Source organism: Nelumbo lutea, chromosome 1 (assembly GCF_056320005.1).
Source record: "Nelumbo lutea isolate HS-2025 chromosome 1, American lotus-T2T, whole genome shotgun sequence".
NCBI classification, from domain to species: Eukaryota; Viridiplantae; Streptophyta; class Magnoliopsida; order Proteales; family Nelumbonaceae; genus Nelumbo; species Nelumbo lutea.
In genome coordinates, this window is record NC_142684.1 from 186271232 (window position 1) to 186294069 (window position 22838).

At 40.9% G+C, this 22838-nt stretch overlaps 2 protein-coding genes across 4 annotated transcripts in view; one reads left to right on the plus strand and one right to left on the minus strand.

The window, feature by feature from the left end:
* The window catches only part of LOC148879830 (mitogen-activated protein kinase homolog MMK2-like), a 41819-nt gene extending 22909 nt beyond the window's left edge, over positions 1-18910 (plus strand). For 2 of the 3 annotated variants that reach the window (XM_088961541.1, XM_088961540.1), the window contains 4 exons: positions 41-178; positions 17001-17333; positions 18038-18221; positions 18311-18910. In XM_088961541.1, coding sequence (XP_088817667.1) covers positions 41-178; positions 17001-17333; positions 18038-18221; positions 18311-18483 — 828 coding nt within the window. In that variant the 3' untranslated portion in view covers positions 18484-18910. The remainder of the gene's footprint in view (positions 1-40; positions 179-17000; positions 17334-18037; positions 18222-18310) is intronic. The other variant, XM_088961543.1, reaches the window with a different exon arrangement.
* A 516-nt stretch (positions 18911-19426) lies between these two features.
* On the minus strand, positions 19427-22361 carry LOC148879832 (putative polygalacturonase). The gene is given in 7 exon segments (XM_088961539.1): positions 19427-20185; positions 20187-20265; positions 20364-20434; positions 20546-20720; positions 20830-20950; positions 21518-21850; positions 22202-22361. Coding segments are annotated over 7 exon segments (1428 nt in total). The 5' UTR covers positions 22232-22361; the 3' UTR covers positions 19427-19566.
* Between the last annotated feature and the right edge of the window lie 477 nt (positions 22362-22838).

A 22838-nucleotide genomic window follows, 5' to 3' on the forward strand; every position in this document is an offset into this window, starting at 1 on the left:
CATGACAAAGGCCTAACTACTTTGTTCTTTATCAATCCAGGTTATTGCCATCAAGGATATCATACGACCTCCACGGAAAGAGAACTTCAATGATGTATTCATTGTTTATGAATTAATGGACACTGATCTTCATAAGATAATACGCTCCAACCAACTGTTGACGGATGACCATTGTCAGGTTTGGCTTTGGCATTTTTTTTTTTTGAAAAGGTAAAGTAGTTTTATTGAATATTGAAAGAAGCTACAGACATAGTCCACAAAGGGACTGGCCAGAAAATAACAAGAGCTACAAACACCAAAGGGATTCAGTCCTGAGTTGCTGGAATACATTTACATGGTTAAATACTTGATTAACAACAGCACAAGAAACCAATGTACTGATTGCATGCTGCACAATTTGATCTGGACTTTTCTTTTTGTTACAGATTATTCTGTTATTCCTTTCAGTCCAAATGGACCAGAGTACAACTGTTGGGATTGTCTTCCACACTGTTAATGTCAAGTATGTAGGGGTATTTCTGTCTTTATACTTATGTTGAGGTTGCTGATGTGTAATATTATGTTAGAACTAGTGTCCCTCACTTAAGTAGGGGCACATGTGTCTTTTTCATAATGTTAGTAATATAAAACACATATGGCCGAATGGGAGGTAATTTTTCTCTCATTTGAACCAGACTTTTCTTCTCCTTTCTCTCTCTCTTTCTTTCTTCTTTCTTCTTGGCCGTTATCAGACTAACAGAACTCAAGGGCAGGCCGAATCATAATATGGTATTAGAGCTCAACTAAGCAACTCGGATCTACCCAGATTTCTGTTTTCTATGCACCAAGTCTAGGATTTTCTTTTGGTTTCTTTGCCATCGGTTGGAGATAAGGGAAAGGGCTGAAAAGGTGTGGTCTCCCTCTTCCCTTGGAGGTTTCTATGCCTCTAGGTGTGCTGTTCATGGTCGGTTGCTGTGGTTTCTAAGAAGCCCTCCCCTAATCGATTAAGAGAAGATGGCCGATTCATGTGGTGCAGTGGATGTTTTGTGTGGTTTGATTTTCAGGTGATGAGGTAGAGATTTCTCTGCAATGTTTTTGTTGTGAATCAATTAAGAAGTATGTTTCAGATCGTATGGTGGGATTTCAGACTATAGGGTGCTAGGATTTATGCTATTTTCAGTGTGATTCGAAGAGGGAGTGGTCCTCATATAGTTGGTGAGTTTTCAGGTAGACGTGGGATAGGGTTTGTGGTGTAAAGAGTGCAATCTTCAAAAATAACAAGTGCTAAAATCAGTGTGATCAGTGTGTGGTGTGGTCTAGTGTGCAGTGTGCCGAATTCAGCAATAACAAAATTTAGCAATGGGAGACAGAAGTGGTAGCAAGTCTAATGTGATGATACCTACTAACTACCTGAATGTTCAAATGACCTCCATTAAATTGAATGGAGAAAATTATGTACCTTGGGCTAAATTTGTAGAAGTTTTCTTAAGGCAAAGAAGAAGGTGAAACACATAAGGGAGGAAAAACCCTCCAGTAATTCTCATGAGTATGATGACTGGGAACAAGAGGATGCACAGATTATCACGTGGTTATGGAACAGTATGGAACCCAAGATTAATGTAAATTTCATGTTTCTTGACACTACCAATGATGTGTGGGACCATGCTAAAAAGTTGTATTCTGGTCAAGATAATACAACCAGAGTATATTAGCTGTATCAGGAATACTTTAATCTGCAACAGGGCAATCAAAGTCTTGAGGAGTACTATGCTAGTATGAGAAACATTTGTAACGAGTTGAATGTTTATCACCCCCTCACCTCTGATGTCAAAATTCAGCAACAACAGAGAGAACAACTTGATGTGACTTGATTTTTAGTGGGGCTGAAATCTGAGTATGAACCAATGTGGGCTCTACTAGGAGGGTCAACTCTCCCTTCCTTAGAAAAGGTTTTGCTCGACTTTGGAGGATTTCCATTGAATCTACTGAGAACTCTAATGTTTCCAATAGATTAGCCTTTGCAATATCGAGGGTCGTGGTGTTAGAGGTGGAGCTTGGAGAGCTCAGTTTGGCCGTAGTGGTAGCAGTGGTCCGGTATATGGCCGGAGTAGTGGTGGTGGACCTACATATAACTGTGGTGGTGGTGGTCGTACTGGAGGTAGAGATTTAGGGGGAGCCTGTGGTAGAGGACGCGGTTCGGGTTCGAGGTGTACTCACTGTGGTATGGATGGACATATCATTAATTATTGCTATGACTTGCATGGTCCACCCTCAACTTGGGCCAATCACGCAATGACTAGTGACAACAGCTTCAGACAGTAGAGTCGTTCAACTGATCAAATACTTCCTACATCCACAAATGTTCACGGGAAAGAGATGATGAGTGTCCCCTGTGATGAGTATGAAAGGTTTGTCCAATCAACATCTCAATAGAACACGGCTACTCTCGCACACTCAGGTATGGCTTGTTTGGCATCCACACCCAATCCTTGGATTATTGACTCTAGAGCCTCCGATCACATGACTGGAACTCCATGTGTGTTTTTTTTCCCTCTCTCATTGCTCAACATCACAATCTGTTACCCTTGCTAATGGCTCCACATCCTCCATTTGTAGTGTTGGCAATGTTAACATGCCCCCTTTCCTTTATTCTTAGTTTTGTATGTTCCTAAATTTCCGTTTAACCTTATGTCTGGTAGTAAGTTGACCAAGTCACTCAATTGCTCTGTTACCTTTTACCCTTCTTCGTGTGTTTTTCAGGATCTCAAGATGGAGATGAAGATTGGTGGAGGGCATGAGGCTGGTGGATTGTATTATCTTGACGGTGGTGGAAGAACATCAAGAGCTCTTCAGTCATCTCTCTCTCCTCTCCAGTGGCTGCCGATTCAGTCATCCTTCACTGAAAGTTGTGAAGTCTTTGGTTCTTTCGTTGAGTCAACTTTCTGTTTTAGATTGTGAGTCGTGTCAATTGGGGAAACCTCATCGTGTTCCCTTTAGTCATCGGGTTGATAACCGTGTGTTGAGTTCTTTTTTCTTTTGTTCATTCAGATGTTTGGGGTCTTTATAAAGTAATATCATATAGATATTTTGTTTAATGAAAGAAAGGAGTGAATTGTTTACCATTTTCTTTGGTTCATTTAAGGATGATGTGACTCTATTTAATGAAAGAAAGGAGTGAATTGTTTACCATTTTCCAAAAATTTTATGATGAGATTCGCAACACTTGAATAAATTAAACAAACAAATAGTTGTTTTCTGATTTAAAAAAGGTAGAAAACAAAAGAGAAAAAAAGTGTCACGAATAAGATAGAGGGAGATGTTAGACAATGTATGCCCTTAGCTCCAATCAGAATGATGTACATTATGACATTTAATGTAAATGAATAAAGTACATATTTGATTCATGTTATTATGGTGTATTTCTGTGTAATACCCTTAAATTGGACACATATGAGCCTCGTGTTATTATGGGGAGATTTATGCTGCCAAGGCTGACACTGATGTGTCGCCAAGTTGGTTGGGTGGCCTGTCTCAATTGCCAGGGTGAGACCTGAGGTACATGCAGTGTGGATTTTCTTGAAACCCTGAACCAGACCAGTTGCAAGCTGAATCATCAACTTGTAAACAGGGGAATCATAGTTTGTCTGCCTATTATCCAACCCTTACTTTAGTGTGGAAAGATTTGAATCACTATCAGGCTATAGAATGGAAACATGATGATGATGATGCTAAGGCCTATAAGAAGCTGGTTTCTCAGCAGTGGGTTTTTACATTCTTGTTGGGTCTAAACCCTACTTATGAACCCCTGAGAGTCATATCTTAGGAAGTAAAGAGTTGCTTTCGGTTTAAGAGGTGTATGCCCTCGTTCAATCTGAGGAAAGTAGGCGGAGTGTGATGGTTACAACTGAGGGGGAGCAACAGGTAGCATTGGCTGCAATAGGTAGTAATAATAATGGAAAGAAAAGTGACTCCAAGAAGGCTGATGATAAAGACAAGTTGTTTTGTACCCATTGTTGGCGCTCAAGACATACACGTGAGACATGTTGGGAGATTCATGGGAAGCCCAAGTGGGCAGTGAAGAACCAAGAACATGGTACAGTACAAGGTTAGAAGAAGCCGAATACAACACATAATGCAACACATGTGGTAACCCAAGATAGTCAGTTTGTTGGTATTACTCAGGACCACTTTACTAGTTTTGACCCCAAGGAAGATGTCATGAATTCCTTCAGAGATCACTTGGAGTCATATGGTAGGGCTTTGCAACAGATGGATAGTTCAGTTACTGGTACTCCTACTTCATTTGCGTCTACATCAAGTAATGCAGCTTCTGCATTCCATGTCACCACTACCATTGACTCCCCTTGGATCATTGATTCAGGGGCCTCTAACCACATGGTCGGCAAGCCAAATTTGTTTCAAACTTATAGCCTTTTTGTCAGGAAGGGATAAAGTGAGGTTTGCAGATGGATCATTCTTCTCCATTGCAGGCCAAGGATCAATCTCTTTCCTATGGCCTTAACCTGAATTATGTATTGCATGTCCCTCAACTTCCTATAAATTTGCTTTCAATCAGTAGTATTACAAACTCTTTAAATTGTAGTGTAACATTTTTTCCTAGTTCATGTCTTTTTTAGGATCTAACATCTGGGAGGACGATTGGTAGAGGGAGCCTAGTTAATGGTCTCCACATTCTCGACAACAAAGTTGGTCTCTCAGAGTTATATAGTCAATCAAATAAGAGTCAAGTTTTTTGTGGCATAGTTGGTTACGTCATGTTTCTTTTGAAATAGTAAAAGATGTAAATCAGTCTTTTAATATCAAGATTAAACTTAGTGATTAGCAAAATAAAACATGTCCGAATAACTATACAAGAGAAGAAGATGGTGAAGAGAAGAGGTAAGAGGAGTCGAATTATTCTCCATTCTCCTCTAACCCTATTTTATTAAGATCTAAAAATTTGATGATGACAAGAATGCCCTTAAGTGGGCAGCCAGCTTGACAGTTACATAAAGAAAAATAAAACAAGAATAAATAACAAACCCATTAAGTGTGGCCCATCAACATAAAATAAAAGATATTACAAGAGAGGCTGTTAGGGCCCATTCGGCCCAGTCTCTTTACATTCCCCCTCAAGCTGAGCATAGATGTCAATCATGCCCAGCTTGCTTATATAGTGTGTCAATTTCCCCCTTGGAACTCCCTTGGTCAAGATATCAGCCAGTTGCTCTTCTGATGTGATGAATGGTAAACAAACTTCTCCTGAAGAGACTCTTTCTCTTATGAAATGCCTATCAACCTCAATGTACTTAGTTCTGTCATGTTGAACAGGATTATGTGCAATGTGTTGAGTGGGCCGACTTGTGTTTAGTTTATTTTCTTTTAAATTAAGATGATGTTGGGCCTTGGGTCCATTAGTTTTTATTTTTTAAAGAGTTGTAATTACTTAGCTTGAGTTGCCGCCCTATTAAGGGCATCCTTGTAATATCTCATACTTAAGTTAATTATAAATAGAATGAGGGGCTGGCGGCTAGGGTTATGTCAATCTATCCTAGTCGACCTTCTCTTTTCTCCCCTTTCCTCTCTTGCTGAAATCCCCAACTTTCTACTCTCCCTTTCACAAGAAGCTTGGCTGAAATCAGCACATAAGGTTTTCTACTTGGTAGCAGAGCAGGTTGAAGGGTCTTGAAGAGATTTATTCCTGCGGCCCTAGATTGACCGACTGCATGGAGTTTTAAGAGGCTGATCGAAGCTTTCAAGTAAGCCCACTTTTTGGATTTTCTTGATGGATTTGTATGCCCTGTAGCTGGTCTAGGGTTTCTCATTAGAATCGGGAAAATCTGGAGAAAGGGGAAGAGTCTTGATTTTGTTGGACTCTTCAATTTTGACCTAGGTAGTGGCGCCCTATTTTTCTAGGGTTCCTCTGGGTTTTTTGTAAGGGGCGATTCAAGTTCCATGTAGTTTGGAGGCCTCCAGAGAGGGCGGTTGCTTCTTCTCTCTCTTCTCCCCATTCCATCGAAAAGGAATCTTTCGTGGGGAGAAAGTCCAGGACACCAAAGGAGTGTCGTTGGTTCCAGAAGGTATTCTATTTATTCTTGTTGCATTTTTTAGCTGTTTTCTGGACCTCTTTGAGACACATGGAGGGACACAGAGTTGAATATAAGCTCGGGAATGAAATGGGACCAGTAGGAGGAGGTGCTGGAGACCCCTTCGGAGCCGGAACCATTACTACAGTTAGGTTGGATGGTACAAATTACTTAGAATGGTCCCAATCTGCAAAGATGGCCATTGGGGCTCGTGGAAAATTGGGGTATATTATTGGTGAAGAGGTAAAACCCAAAACTGACAACTCCCGGTGGGTGCAAGAAAATTATATAGTAATGACATGGTTGTGTAATTCTATGTTGCCACATATAAGTAAAAACTTTTTATGGGCAAACACTGCTAAGGAGATATGGATGGGGTTGCAGAGACCTATTCACAGAAGGAGAATGTTGTTAGGGCTTATCAATTGAGGAATTAGATTATTGCTACTAGGCAGGGAGATAGATTTGTTGCAGTTTATTTTTCAGTCCTTAAGACCCTGTGGCAGGAGATTGACCATCTAGAGACCTTTGCTTGGGAAACCACCAAGGATGCAGCTACCTATCAAAAACACTTAGAGAAGTACAGGGTGTTCGAATTCCTTGCTATTCTTAACCCTGAGTATGACATTGCACGACATCTTCTTTCCAGGGACAGTGTCACTCTCTCCCAAGCATATGCATTCGTCTCAAGAGAAGAGTGCAGGAGGGATGTAATGATGAAGAATCTCATGTCTGATCAGTCTGCTATGGTAAGTGCTGTGAAACCTAAACAGAATGGCAATGAGAACAAGAAGGAAGACAAAAGGGACTTAGTCTGTGACTACTGTAAGAAACCAAAGCATACAAGAGATACTTACTGGAAGCTTCACCCACATCTTGTGCTGACTAGCTTGAAGAATAAGAGAGGAAATGCACATATGGCAGTTACTGGTGACACTCCGGCCCCCCCTACTACAGCTGCCTTGGAGTCTGTTGCAGCTACTGCAGTAAGGGCCGAGCTTGAGAGGTTTGGGTTACTTCTGAATCAGAGGGATACAGCTAGTTCCAATTCAGCCACAATCGGACAACAAGGTACATGTAGCACAGGTGAAACTCACTCTACCTCCCTTGCCCACACAGGTAGTCCACATGTCACTACAAACTATGTTTCTGCTTCAGGTAAGGTGAGATCTCCTTGGATTATAGACTCTGGAGCCTTAGAGCACATGACCCATTGCTCCACCATTTTCTCCTCTTACCAGCTCAGTCCTGGCAGAGATAGGGTCTCCACAGCTGATGGATCCCATGTTCCTATTGCTGGGAAGGGATCTGTCAAGATTAATGATTCCATTTGTTTACCCTCTGTCCTCCACGTTCCTAAATTGAGCACCAACTTGTTATCTGTTAGTAGTTTGACTAAGAATCTGAACTGCTCAGTAATTTTTTCTCCTGGACATTGTATTTTGCAGGAAAGAGGACGATTGAGAGTGGTCGTGAAGTGAATGGAATCTCCCTCTTGGATACTCTTCCAATTCACCAAAGTCATCATGTTTGCAAGGACAATGAGTCAAAACTTGTGGATCGGATTATACTTTGGCATAATCGTCTGGGTCATTTGCCTTTTTCTTCTTCAAGTTCTTTGTTTCCAAAACTGTTTGAGTCTGTGAGTCTGTCAAGGTTAAAGTGTGAAGGTTGTGAACTTGGGAAGCATTGTAGACATTCTTTTAAACCGAGTAATAAAAGATGTATTCTCTTTTTGATGTTATTCATTCGGATGTGTGGGGCCCTTATCATGTTCCCTTTATGGGCGGCTATCACTATTTTCTTCTGTTTGTGGATGATTTCTCTCGATATTCTTGGATTTACTTGATGAAATCACCTGATGAGGTACCATCCTTGGTGAGGCAATTCCATCAGATGGTATTAACACAGTTTGGAACTAGAATCAAGATGTTCAGATCTGACAATGCTAGAGAATATTTTGAGAGACATCTTACTTCATATTTGTTGGAGTATGGTGTTGTCCATTAGAGTAGCTGCTCCTACAATCCACAGCAGAATGGGGTTGCAGAGAGAAATAACAGACACATTGTTGAGACGACAAGAAGCATGATGATCACAGCGACAATTTCTGTTCGGTTTTGGGGTGATGCTGTTCTTACGGCAGTATATCTGATTAACAGGATGCCTTCTCGTATACTTGGATTCAGCACTCCATTCAGCCTTCTTTTTCCTCAGGGGGAGATGTTTTATATTCCCCTAAGGGTGTTTGGGTGTGTTTGCTTTGTGCATATTCTTGGTCCTTACCGTTCGAAGCTTGATCCCAAGGCAAAGAAATGTGTCTTCCTTGGATATGCAGAGAATCAGAAAGGGTACCGCTGCTATGATCCAGTCTTTGGGAACCAGTTTGTTACTATGGACATCACCTTTTTTGAATCTACATACTTCTTCTCAAGGAATCCTTCTCAGGGGGAGTGTTTTGGGGAAGTAAGTCAGCAGTCTATCATTCTCCCAATTCCAGTTCCTATGTCTACTACCGTGCTTGACAACCATCCGATGTCACCTACCTTGCCACCCCCTTTGCGTTTCGTCTCACAGTATTACTCACGGCAGAGACTTCATAAGGAGGTTGATTTCACTACGGCAGAACTCACACCACTTCATGTCGATCCCTTGGAGACTCCAGATTCGGCTGATACAGATCCAGATATCCCTCTTGATCCCTCTACTATTTCAGTTCCCATTGGTCCCACTAACACTATTACAGATAACCTTGATCTCCCTATTACTCTTAGAAAAGGGAAGAGGAAGTGCACTGCTCATTGCATATCACAATACTTATCCTACAGTGGACTTTCTCCTTCCTACTGTGTTTTTCTCTCTTCTCTTGATTCTGTGTTTATACTCAAGGGTGTTAGTGAGGTTCTCTCCAAACCTGAGTGGAAGGCAGCTATGTAAGAAGAGATGGAAGCTTTGATTAAGAATCAGACATGGGAGATTGTGGACCTACCAGAAGGCAAAGAGGCAGTTGGATGCAGATGGGTTTACACAGTAAAGTATAAGGCAGATGGAAGCATAGAGAGGTGCAAGGCAAGACTTGTTGCAAAAGGATACACACAGACCTATGGCATTGATTATCTAGAGACCTTTGCACCTGTCACAAAGATGACCTCTGTTTGGATACTTCTTTCTCTTGCTGCCTCATACTCTTGGCCCTTGTTTCAACTGGATGTGAAGAATGCTTTCCTAAATGGGGATCTACAAGAAGAGGTGTATATGGATCTTCCAGCTAGTTTTTATGATAATGCTAAAGAGGGAAAGGTATGCAAGCCGAAGAAGTCACTATATGGCTTGAAACAATCCCCCAGAGCATGGTTCGACAGATTCAGAAAGGCCCTGATTGTTTTTGGCTACACTCAAACTCAATCTGATCACACCTTGTTTGTGAAGCGTAGGGAATCATTGGTGTCAATCCTAATTGTTTATGTGGATGATATTGTTGTCACTGGGAATGATCTGAGTGTGATTGATAGTCTGAAGAGGAACCTGCATAAGGAATTTGAGATTAAGGACCTTGGACAACTGAGATACTTCTTATGCATTGAAGTTGGAAGATCGAAACATGGAATTTTTATCTCTCAAAGGAAGTATGCCTTGAACCTTCTCCAGGAAACAAGGAAACTTGGAACAAAGGCAGCTAGCACCCCCATTGATCAGAACTATAGAATCAGTGCATCAGAAGGTGAACCAGTAAAGGACCTTGGGAGGTACCAAAGACTTGTGGGTCGGCTACTATACTTGTGCATGACAAGACCGAACATCTCCTATGCAGTAAGTGTAGTGAGCCAATACATGCATGCTCCATGAGACCAGCACTGGAAGGCAGTTGACAGGATCCTTGCTTATCTGAAGGGACATCCAGGCAGAGGCATATTGTTTACTGATCATGGACAGCTCAAGCTAGAGACCTATACAGATGCAGATTGGGCAGGATGCCTCGATGACAGAAGATCAACTTTAGGAGTGTGCACCCTAGTTGGGGGTAACCTAGTCTCATGGAAGAGTGAAAAACAAACAGTTGTAGCAAGATCAAGTGTAGAAGTCGAATATAGGGCCATGGCACATGGACTTTCAGAACTTCTCTGGATCCATTCTCTGTTGGAAGAAATCGGTGGTCAGGCAGAAGAACCTATGATGCTATACTACGATAATCAGGCAACAATTAATATTGCTCATAATCCAGTCTAGCATGACCGAACTAAGCACATTGAAGTAGATAGACATTTTATCAAAGAAAGGGTAACTTTTGGAGAAGTTTGTCTTCCATACATTTCTTCTGATCTGTAGCTTGCTGATGTCCTCACAAAAGGCGTTGCAAAGAATAAGCTGGAGCATGATCTACGCAAGTTGGGGATGTATGACATCTACTCCCAACTTGAGGGGGAGTGTTGAGTGGGCCGACTTGTGTTTAGTTTATTTTCTTTTAAATTAAGATGTTGTTGGGCCTTGGGCCCATTAGTTTTTATTTTTTAAAGAGCTGTAATTACTTAGCTTGAGTTGCCGCCCTATTAAGGGCATCCTTGTAATATCTCATACTTAAGTTAATTATAAATAGAATGGGGGGCTGACGGCTAGGGTTATGTCAATCTATCCTGGTCGACCTTCTTCTCTTTTCTCCCCTTTCCTCTCTTGCTGAAATCTCCAACTTTCTACTCTCCCTTTCATAAGAAGCTTGGTTGAAATCAGCACATAAGATTTTCTACTCAATGTTGATAACAGCTTGGTTGTCACAATAGAGCATCATTGGTTTCTCGTAGTCTACCCCCAATTCCTCTAGAAGGGATCGTAGCCATAGTAATTCTGACACACCATGAGCCATTGCCCTGTATTCTGCTTAAGCTGAGGATCTAGCAACTACTGATTGTTTCTTACTCCTCCAAGACACAATATTCCCAGCAACCAGAGCACAATAACCAGAGGTGGACTTTCTGTCATCAATACATCCTGCCCAATATGCATCAGTAAAGGCTTCCAGCTTCATGCGACCATGCTTAGCAAATAGAATACCTTTCCCTAGAGTACCTTTCAAGTAGCACAGAACCCTTTTTGCAGCAACTAGATGGGTATCTTTGGGAGAATGCATAACCTGACTAATAACACTTACTGCATTGGAAATATTTGGCCGAGTCATACAAAGGTATAACAACTTCCCAAGCAGTCTCTGAAACACTTCCTTATCAAACAAAGGTTCACCATTTGTGGCAGAAAGCTTATGATTAGGATCAATGGAAGTGGAGATAGGTTTAGCTCCAAGTTTACCAGTTTCAGCAAGAAGATCAAGGACATATTTGCGCTTAGATATGAAAATACCATCCTTAGACCGAGCAACTTCAATGCCCAAGAAATACCGAAGATCTCCCAAGTCTTTGATTTCAAATTCAGAGTTGAGAAATCCTTTTAGTTTATTGGCCTCTTCAATGTCATTACCCGTGACCACAATGTCATCAACATAAACGATCAAGAAGGTCACTAGAGAGTCATTTCTCTTCAAGAACAGTGTATGATCAGATTGTGTTTGAATGTAGCCAAAGGAGACAAGAGCAGCCCGAAATCTCTTAAACCAAGCCCGAGGAGATTGTTTGAGACCATAAATAGATTTGTGTAGTTTACACACCTTGCCTTTCATTTCTTTCCCATACACTCTTGTAAAGAGATTGTTGGAAGGGTGAGCTAAAGAAACTGTAGCTTCCAGGTGATTTAGGAGCCTCCCATACTTCTCGAAATCCAACTTCATTGCAACCAATTGCTCAATGGTTGATTTTTCTTCACTCTCCTTACTTCCCCCTTCAGGTACTGCAGCAACATTAGCAGTCTTGGGTTTTCCCACCTGATTGCCCTTCTTAGGGTTATTATTGTTCTTAAATCTATCAGGGAGAAGTCTAGGATGAAGCTTCTAGCAGGTGTCCTTTGTATGCCGTGGTTTCTTGCAATATTCACACACATGCTCTCTTTTCTCAATAGGGCCCTTTGGTTTCATTCCCGCATGTGCAAAATGTTCTGTAGGTGGACTCTACAACTAAACATACTGCCTACTCTCCTCACTACTTATCATAGCATATGCCTGTGAAAGAGAAACCTCATCCCTATCCAAAATATTCTGTTTGATAATATCAAACTCAGGGTTGAGTCCAGTGAGAAACTCAAACACCCTATTTCTCTCCACCAGCTTTCTATACATTTCAGCATCCTTTTTACTCTCTCATACCACTGTCTCCATAACATCAATTTCCTGCCATAGGGATTTTAGTATAGAGTAGTAGATTGCTACACTCTTCTCCCTCTGTCTCAGGTTTTTCACATCACTTTTCAATTTGTACGCTTTGGCTACATTCAGTTTCTGTGAATAGGTCTTAGTTACACTGTCCCATATCTCCTTTGCCGAAGACATCCAGAGATAGTGCTGGCTTATATGGGGTTGCATAGAGTTGACTAACCATCCTATAACAGTATAGTTCTCTTGCATCCATTTTTCAAATTCAGGGTCTGTCTCTTCAGGTTTCACCTTACTGCCTACGAGATACTCGAGTTTTCCTCTATTACAAACATAGATTTTTATAGACTGTGCCCAAACCAAATAGTTCGTCCCATCTAGCTTAATTGTGGTAACACCAGTCAAAACGGAATCTACCGAGGCAGGTCCGGAAACCGACACCTGCTTGAACTCACTTCCGTATGTCTCCATTAATCAAACAGAAATCAAAGAACAGAAATTTTGACTATGTAAACTTACTTGAAGTCAAACCAGAACTCGGGTGCTTGAAAAGCTAGGGTTTTGCTCTATCCAACTGATGAAAGGAAGAGAGAAGATGCTGCCGCACCTACCAGACTAACCCAAACTCTTCCAAACCTGAACCGCCCTCCTTTAGCAGTCACAAGACACCTTCCAAGCACAGAGCGCCACACCCGAGATTCACCTTTCCTGGTAACCTCGAAAATCTCTAGTTGGCTAGGGTTTCGGGCAACAACAGAACAACATCACTTCTTGGAAAAATCTAGCAAGAACTAAACTCTCCAAACCCTTCTACCAACTAGGCAAGTGATTCTCTATACTATAGATGACCTATCTCTCCATACACTCTCTTGATTTTAGAGTGTACAAGAACGAAGAAAAAGAAGGAAGAGGAACTAAACCCGCTCTAATACCAAGATGTAAATTAGTCCTTTAATATCAAGATCAAACTTAGTGATTAGCATAATAAAACAGGTTTGAATAACTGTACAAGAGAAGATGGCGAAGAGAAGAGGTAAGAGAAGGAGTCGAATTATTCTCCATTCTCCTCTAACCCTATTTTATTAAGATCTAAAAATTTGATGATGACAAGAATGCCCTTAAGTGGGCGGCCAGCTTGGTAGTTACATAAAGAAAAATAAAACAAGAATAAATAACATGCCCATTAAGTGTGGCCCATCAACATAAAATAAAAGATATTACAAGAGAGGCTGTTAGGGCCCATTCAGCTCAGTCTCTTTACAGTAAAGTCTTTGTTTCCAGTTTTATTTAAGTCATGTTCAATGTCAAAGTTCCAGTGTCAAACATGTCAGTTGAGCAAACAATGTAGAATAACTTTTCACTCAAATAATAAAATATCAAGTTTTTCTTATCATGTTGTGTATTCTGATGTATGGGGGCCTACTACTATAATCTTTGAGGGCGGGTATAAGTACTTTATCACATTGATCAATGATTTTTCTTGCTATACATGGGTATTCCCTATGCGTAGTAGAGATGAAGTTCCAAAGATTGTGAAAGACTTCTAGAGGATGGTGTTTATGCAATTCCATGTTGAAATATAAATCTTTCAATCAGACAATGCAAATGAATATTTCCATAGTGAGCTCAATGGTGTTGCAGAAAGAAAAAATAGACACCTCCTTGAGGTAGCTCGAGGGATGATGTTACACATGAATGTTCCAAAAAGGTTTTGGATGGATGCTATACTTGCAGCTGCTTATGTCATCAATCGCATGCCTTCCAGAGTGCTGAACTACATGGCCCCTCATCAGTTGTTGTTCCCTCAATCCCCTTTATTTTCCATTCCCATGAGAGTTTTTGGTTGTCGTGCCTTTGTCCATGATTTGTCTCCATCTCGGGGTAAGTTAGACCCTCGGTCCATTCCTTGTATCTTTCTAGGTATCCCTCATCTCAAAAAGGGTATCGGTGCTTTGATCCCGCTAGTCATAAGTTTTTTGTGTCTATGGATGTGTCCTTTGAATTTGAACCATTCTTCCTTGCTTCTCCTTAGGGGGAGAGTAGTGTGGAAAAGGAGAAGCAGGTTCAGGTCCGCCAAGTCTCTCTTCCTTCTATTCCGAACCTTGCTCCCTTTCGTGTCTTCCAATGTACACGCCGTAGAGATCAACTGTGTGATAGAGATGTGGAGTAGTCAAACATTGAGCAACCGACACTGTTAGACTCCCAGGAAGTAAGTCCAAACCCTATTGCACCTATTGATACTCCTACTCCTACTGTGGTTGACCTTGATATTCCTATTGCTCAAAGAAAAAGAGCCAGCCCATACACTACAAAACACCCCATTACCCAGTATGTCTCCTATGATCACATTTCCCCTCATACCGAGCCTTCCTATCTGCAGTTGATTGCATCTCTGTACCCAGAAATGTTGCAGAAGCCTTAAAATGCCCTAAATAGACAGATGCTATTAAGGAGGAGATTAATGCTCTCCATAAAAATCGAGCTTGAGAATTGGTGGATCTTCCAAGGGAGAAAGACCCAGTGGGGTGTAAGTGGGTGTTTACAGTTAAACACAAAGCGGACAAGACAGTTGAAAGGTACAAAACAAGATTAGTAGCCAAGGGGTACACTCAAGTGTATGGGGTTGACTATGATGAGACTTTTGCTCCAGTAGCTAAGATGAACTCAATTAGGGTCTGCCTGTCATTAGCTGTTAACCTTGACTGGGAATTGCATCAACTGGACATAAAGAATGCCTTTTTAAATGGTGACCTAGAGGAGGAAGTGTACATGGTTCAACCCCCAGGATTTTGTGCCAAGGGAAGTGAAAATAAGGTGCACAAGATGAGAGTCTCTTTATGGTTTAAAACAATCTCCCAGGGCTTGGTTTAGTAAGTTTCACATGGCAGTTTAGTTCAGCTGGTAGGGTTCAAGCAATGTCAGCTTGATCACACACTCTTTGTGAAGAGATGTCAGGAACATGTTGTTGTATTCATAGTGTATGTGAATGATATCATCATTACACGGAATTGGAGTTTAGAAATACAAAAATTAAAACAATTCCTTGCATCTAAATTTGAAGTAAAAGATTTAGGTCCCCTAAAGTATTTTCTTGGAATTGAAGTCGCCCGGTCAAAAAGGGGTATCTTCATTTATCAAAGGAAGTACACCCTTGATCTGTTACAAGACAGGCAAGTTAGGCGCAAGGCCAACAGATACTCCAATGGATGTTGATAACAAATTGGGTGACTGTGATGGTGAACCTCTGAAAGATGTGAAACAGTTCCAAAGGTTAGTGGGAAAGTTGATTTATTTGTCCATGATCCATCCAGACATTGCCTATTCAGTTGGGGTCCTGAGCCAATTCATGCACTCTCCTAAGAAACCACACATGGAGGCAGCAGAGAGAGTTCTTAAATACTTAAAAAAGTATCTAGGAACAAGTCTACTATTCAGTAAATATAATCACGTAAAGGTGGAAGTCTTTATAGATGCTGATTGGGCAGGTGCTATGGATGATAGAAAATCCACAAGTGGGTATTGCACATTTGTGGGAGGAAACCTAGTGACCTGGAAAAGCAAGAAACAAAGTGTGGTAGCAAGGTCAAGTGTTGAAGCTGAATATAGAGCTATGGCACATGGGGCGGCTGAAGTCCTTTGGCTAAAAAACCTTCTAGGGGAGCTTGGAGTTGTTGTTCATAATCCTACGTCTCTTTACTGTGACAACAAGGCAGCCATAAACCTCGCCAGCAACCCTGTCCTACATGAGAGGACCAAGCACATTGAAGTGGACAAACACTTCATAAGGGAAAAATTGGAAAAAATGGAAATTTGCATACCTTATGTCAACTCTAAGGAACAACTTGCTGATATCCTCACAAAAGGACTTCCATACTCGTGGCACAATGAGTTATGTGACAAGCTGGGCATGATAGACATATTCAGCCCAACTTGAGGGGGAGTGTTGTGAGGATTATTTAATTGTTATTTTACAGTTGTTGTTAGTGTGCTGTCAGCTTAAGATGCTGTCAACCAGTTAGTTTCTTTCTTTCTTATTAGCTTGTTACTAGGGAGTGCCACCAGGGGCATACTTGTAATTTCTCATTCCTTTATATTAAGCTAATGTAAATAAACAAACTGGCTGCCACCAGATATGTTTTTGAGACTCTCAATCGTATCTTCCTCTTCTCCTCTCTCCTCTCTTCTCTTCTCTCTCTCTCTCTCGTCTCTCTCTCTCTATGAATGATTGATTACATCAGCATAGATTCTTTTTAACCTTCCCCTTTGCCCTTTTCAACTTGTAACAAATTGACCTCTAGTGCAACTATTGGCCCTCCAGAACTAAATGTAAACATAACTCACAATATTGGAATGGTAAATTCTTAAGAACAATTGCTAGATGTGTACCCTACAATAGAGGTTACAAAAATACTGCTAAATTGAAGAATAGCTGGGATTGGACCATAACTTAGTTGGTTGCACTCTTTATTAAACAATGCAAATTCTATCCTAATTTACCTGTAAAAAAGGAGAGTGTTGGTCTTAGTGGAAGGTATATGTGAAACATCCTATGAACTTGCTCAATACCCCTGATATTTTTACAAACTAGAAGTATTCCAACATATTTCTGTTTTTTAATACTGTTTTGTTAACTTGTTTGGAGTAAACATTAGCATGATATTAATATGTCTCTGTTACTTCTGCAGTACTTCTTATATCAGTTGTTGCGAGGATTAAAGTATGTACACTCATTGAATGTCCTCCACCGTGATCTCAAGCCAAGCAATTTGTTTCTAAATGCTAACTGTGATCTTAAGATTGGTGACTTTGGATTGGCAAGGACAACATCTGAAACAGATTTCATGACTGAGTATGTTGTCACTCGGTGGTATCGAGCACCAGAGTTGCTACTAAATTGTTCAGAATATACTTCTGCAATTGATATTTGGTCAGTGGGTTGCATACTTGGTGAAATCATGACACGGGAACCCCTGTTTACAGGCAAAGATTATGTTCATCAATTGAGGCTTATCACAGAGGTACTCCTTGTAACTTTCATGGTTCTAATTAATTTGTGCTGGAGAGCCTTGCACTGTTTCTGCTTCTTAACCAACCAAGATGTTGCATTAGCATCTTTCATTTCTTTTCTCTCAGTTTTTATTTTTATTTTTTATTTTTGATGAAAATAGCACCACTTACCAATTCAGAGCGTTGTGTCAAGCATTCTTGTTCTGCGTCTACTCAGAATGGCGATTATTTCTGGCCATGTGATCCTTAGAATATAACTACTTTTAGCTGGTTCTTCTGGAATATGATTACTTCACTGGCCAGCATATCATAGAAATCTGAATGGTCCTGTATTTAGAACTCGAGCTTGAATATCTAAGCAATCTTAAGAAACAAAAAGCAAAAAGCTTATTTACCTAAGCTTTGATTACTGATATGTCACATCTGTTCCTTATAAACAAAAGGCACAAAATTTCTCCACTCTAAATCAGTATGCGTGGGCAATATTGTTATGATACTTTTCATGAAATCAAGACCAAATATTGATGATAGTCCTAGGTACTCTTTATTTCAAAGAACCAAAGAAAGCCTTGAAAGATTACAAAATATGTCACTTTCTAGAAAGAATATGAAAATATATACTACTGTATAATGAAAAGTGAGGTTGCACTCTCATTGGAATGGTTATGTTTGATTATGACAAACTGTGCTTTCTTTTCCTTTTCCTTAAAAAAAGTTGATAGGTTCACCTGACGATGCCAGTCTTGGGTTTCTTCGAAGCGATAATGCCCGGAGATATGTTCGGCAGCTTCCACAATACCCCAGACAGCAATTTTCTGCTAGATTCCCCAATATGTCTCCCGGTGCTCTTGATTTTCTGGAGAAAATGCTTGTGTTTGATCCAAACAAGCGTATCACAGGTATAATGAAAATAGATAGTGTTACTTTCAGTGACAGCATCCTTGAGTAATGGCTTACTAGAGCCTTTTCCAACTCTTGTTTTTTGCAGTCGATGACGCACTGTGTCACCCATATCTTTCATCTCTACATGATATCAACGATGAGCCTGTTTGCTCAAGGCCTTTTGTTTTTGATTTTGAGCAACCATCATTCACTGAAGAGAACATCAAGGAACTCATATGGACGGAATCTGTGAAGTTCAACCCTGGCCCAATTCATTAGGATGTATGAGATCGTAAATTGGTAATTGCTGCAAATACTGTAGATCGGTTTCTCAAGGTTCAATTCATTCCTATCACAATCCTTACAAATAAGAGACGAGGACCGTAACTGAGATGTCCCGTGGTTAAGTTATGATATTCTGTAAACTTGAAACAAATTATGTTGTGTGATCAGAGACCAAAATTTTATCAAACCCCAAATCTGTATTTGTGCAGGTCCTTGTAGACCATGTTGGTGCTGTTATACTTACCACCAGTATCAAGGGCATATTATTGGTTTAGAGCATTGGACAAGAATATTTATAAAGTTGTACGGCTCATCAACTCTTTCTCAGCTTTTAGATAAGGTGTCAACGGGATGAGTTGTACTGTATGGATCCTTAAATAATTTCTTGCCATTCTCTTAGAACCTAGAGGTTGCAGTTAAGCAAGTTTCTTCCTAGTGCGAATGGCTACCAAAACTACAAATTTAACATGCCTTACTAATTAACTAATTCCATTTAAATCCAATTACTATAATTGACCCCAACTAACTGATATCCAATTAAATTTATCAAATCCAAAATTTTAAATTTTACTATAGTTAACTTTATTTAAATTAGATTACCTGTCAAATAGCATGGATTAGCTAAATCATACACCCATGTCACAGATTAGGACAAAACTAGTGACTTCCATGTGGGCCTTCCATCCTGACAACAAGAATCATACACCCATGTCACAGAGATTAGTGCCAGTTTTGTCTCCAAACTTAAAAGCGCAACAAATTTTTTGGAGCAATTTGTGGTGCCTATCGCTGGTGCCTATCTGCTTTGCAGCGATAGAATTCTGGATATGGTGGAGCAATTTGTGGCCAAGAGCTGGCACTTATTTCATTTTCATATGTTTTAAGACACGCAACAATAGATACTTAGTGCCCCAAAAATCAGCTTGAAGTATGCAACTTTGTTAAGGTGTTACTAATTGATTCAGTGTATATTGAACTTCTAAATCCACTACATATTGCATAAAGCTCTGTTGAGCTGATACAAAAGAGAACAAATACTAGTAAATTATAGGACAAGTCTAGGACTGGTACTATTAACTATAGGTACTTCATCGCGTAAGAGCAGGTCTGCAGTTGAACAGTATCGATGGGCAGGCTGTCGGTGGGGAAAGCGCAACTGGTGAGCCCCTGGGGTCCCTGATCCGGCAACAGAGCACACGGCGCAGGCGTCACGCCGCTCGTGATCCCTTCGATATCGCTGCATGTCCACGGCACCTTCTTCGCCTTGTGCGCCAGCCCGATCGTCACATTTGATATGCAAATTCCGGTGAACTGATCTCCGGCAATTCCCTCCAACCTGGCGGCCATGGTGACGTTCTCCGCCACCATGTCCCGGTAATTGATTCCGTTGATCACGGGAAGCGCGTTGGGGTCGTACTTGTTGTCGGGATGGGACCCATAATTGCCCGTCATCCAGAAGGCCCACTTCATGGTTTTCATCGTCATTCCCCTCACGTATACATCTTTCACGTACCCTCCCCTCCCTACTGCTGTCTTGATGCGGACTCCGGATTCCGAATTGATGGCCAAGATGTCTTCGGCCCTCACGTCCTCTATCCCACCGGACATCTCACTTCCCAGTGCGATCACAGCACTGTCGGGCGAAATGCATGTCAGCCGTCTGATCACTAATCCTTTGGTCGGCATCCCAAAGGCGATCCCACCCGCTTTTCACGGCCACACAGTCATCCCCAGACACTATGTAGCAATCTTCAATTCGGACGTTTGTGGATGAATCTGCAAATGAACCAGAAACGTTGTATCTTGTATGTCGGAACTCAGAATTCAGAAACGTTGCGTTGCAAGGAAAGTGAAAACAAAAAACGAAAACGAACCTGGGTTGATGCCATCGGTGTTTGGAGATGTAACGGGGGCTATGATGGTGATGCCTTGGACCAGAACGTTGCTGCATATTTTGTTTTCAAAAAAACACTTTCCCATAAATCAATTCTTATAAAATCAACTGTGGTTCTGTGGATGTGAAGTGAAGCAGTATAGGCTGTATTATCGTAGTTACCTGCTATAGACGGGATGGACGTTCCATGATGGGGAATTCACCAGCATGAGATTGGAGATCTGAACCTGATCGGAGAACATGATTTCGATCAGGTAGGGCCGGGTGTACTTAAGCTGGCCCTTGTGGAATTTCTGCCACCAGAGAGCACCCTGGCCGTCTATCGTGCCATTATCCCCTGAAATCGAATTCATCATCAAAGTGGGGCCAAAAAGATCATCATTCATCATCTATCGATCAAAATCAGAAAGGAAGATGAAAGAAGAGATCACGGTTCCGTTTCGTACCTGTAATTACAACGTCGGTGAGGTTGGTTCCGAAGATTAAGCTGACGTACCTTCCACCGGCTGTATCTCTCCCTCTACCGTATGATGGCAAGGGCTCGATCACTGGCCATTGGCTCACGTCCTGATCAAATCCCAAGTTGAGTAAACTTTTGCATTTGGGTTTGGTACCGTAAAAAAATAATGAAGCGTTAAATTTGGTGTGATGTCCCAGGACTGGTGTCAGCCAGTCTCAGACTCTCAGACCTAGCTATAGGGCTATAGCTTAAGCTGTTTTAATGTTTTTCCAAGCAGAGTCGTATACGTACGTATTCGTTTTCTTTTTCTGATCATCTACCTTTTAACCAGGAAAACCCTAGCCTTGACCTTGCCCAGTTTCATTTCTTTGAATTTGAAGAATCAATCCAAACAAGCCCTAATGCAATTGGATCATCAAAGGGCCTACTACATACATACCGGGAGACGGGAGTTGTTTGCCACGTCGTGGGTCCCTTTTTTAATGTTCAAACAAAATTTAACGTGGAGAAGATTAATGGGTTGATGCTTACTGTAACTGAATGTTCAAACAAAATTTAACGTGGAGAAGATTAATGGGTTGATGCTTACTGTAACTGAATAACTGAATCTGAACGGGATATTAGTTCAAAGTTCAGATGGTGAAAATCTCCTAGTCCTAGTAATGTGAGCGAACCTGAGATGCTAGCAAGACGGCGTCTCTGTGGAGGTAAAGGGTGAAATGGCTGGTGAGATTGAAGCTTCCGGTTAACCATCGTCCCGGGGGAACGAACAGCTGGGCACCGCCTTCCGAAGCGAATTGGCTCAGATGATCGATTGCTGACTGGAAGGCCTTTGTGTTCAAAGTCTGTCCGTCGCCCACTCCTCCGTAATCTGTCAACGAAGCACTGTGTGCTCTGCAACTCATTGCAGAGTATTGGAAAGAATCTAGAATCCTTGCTCTCCTGCACTCTGCTCCTTTCGTGCTCAATAGCCCCAGCACTACAAGCACTGAGATTATCTCCATTATCTGTTCGATGAAGCGAAGTACAAGAATGAAAGAGATTAGAAACATCAACAAAGAATGCGAGATGGGGGAAGAGCCAAAAGCTATGAACACAGAAAACCAGCAACAAAAGGGAAGAGAAAGAAGGAAGAAATGCATGCTTTCTTACGAGATTAATGATTTGAACCATGTGTAGATTGGAGAAGAACATGCATAACAGATAATGCTTTAAAGAAAAAATGTGGAAAAAAAGAAAAGAAAAGAAAAGAGAGACTGGTGCAAAGCAAAAAGCGTGCCTACTGGTTGTTCTGAGATTTAAGAGAAACATAGAAAAGAGAGCAAGAAAACAAAAATGCAGAAGGAAAGGAAGTATACATGGCATCTAAGTTTACCGCACAACTCCATTGGGAAGAATATAGATTTGGTGCCTTATGGGTTCTGGCTTTGTTTTGATGCAGAGAAAAAAGGAGCAGTATATATAAACTCAAGCATGTGTTTAATTAATCCAGTTTGGTAACCCTTTCTGACGAATTTACCCTTTAGTGTGGAATAGCATTTCAGAATTTAGATTCCAGGCAAATATAATATTTTAGGATCTCTTTGTTTGGTTCATAAGAATAAGGGTCCGGAATTGGAGTTTGGTTGAGTAGAATGGGATTCTGATTCCTGCTGAAATGGCATTCACCATTTGGGGGAATGGCCATTCCGATGTCTCCCTATGGGAATAAAAATCTCAAAAAAAAAAAAAAACCCAAACCCTATTTTTCTTTGCCTGACACGAACCCTAATTGGGAGTTATATATATCTAATGGAGTTTGATTTCAATTCTCTTCTGAACCGAACAAGTATACGAATATACAACTCCAATTCCAATTTCATGGGATTTCTAAGCAACCCAAATGGACCCTTTCTTAAGTCACAGAGAGAATGTTTAACTAAATGTGAATCCAATAAGGGTATTTGTCTTTTCAGAAATTCCCTTTTTATCAAAATTGGGATGTGCATGCATCAC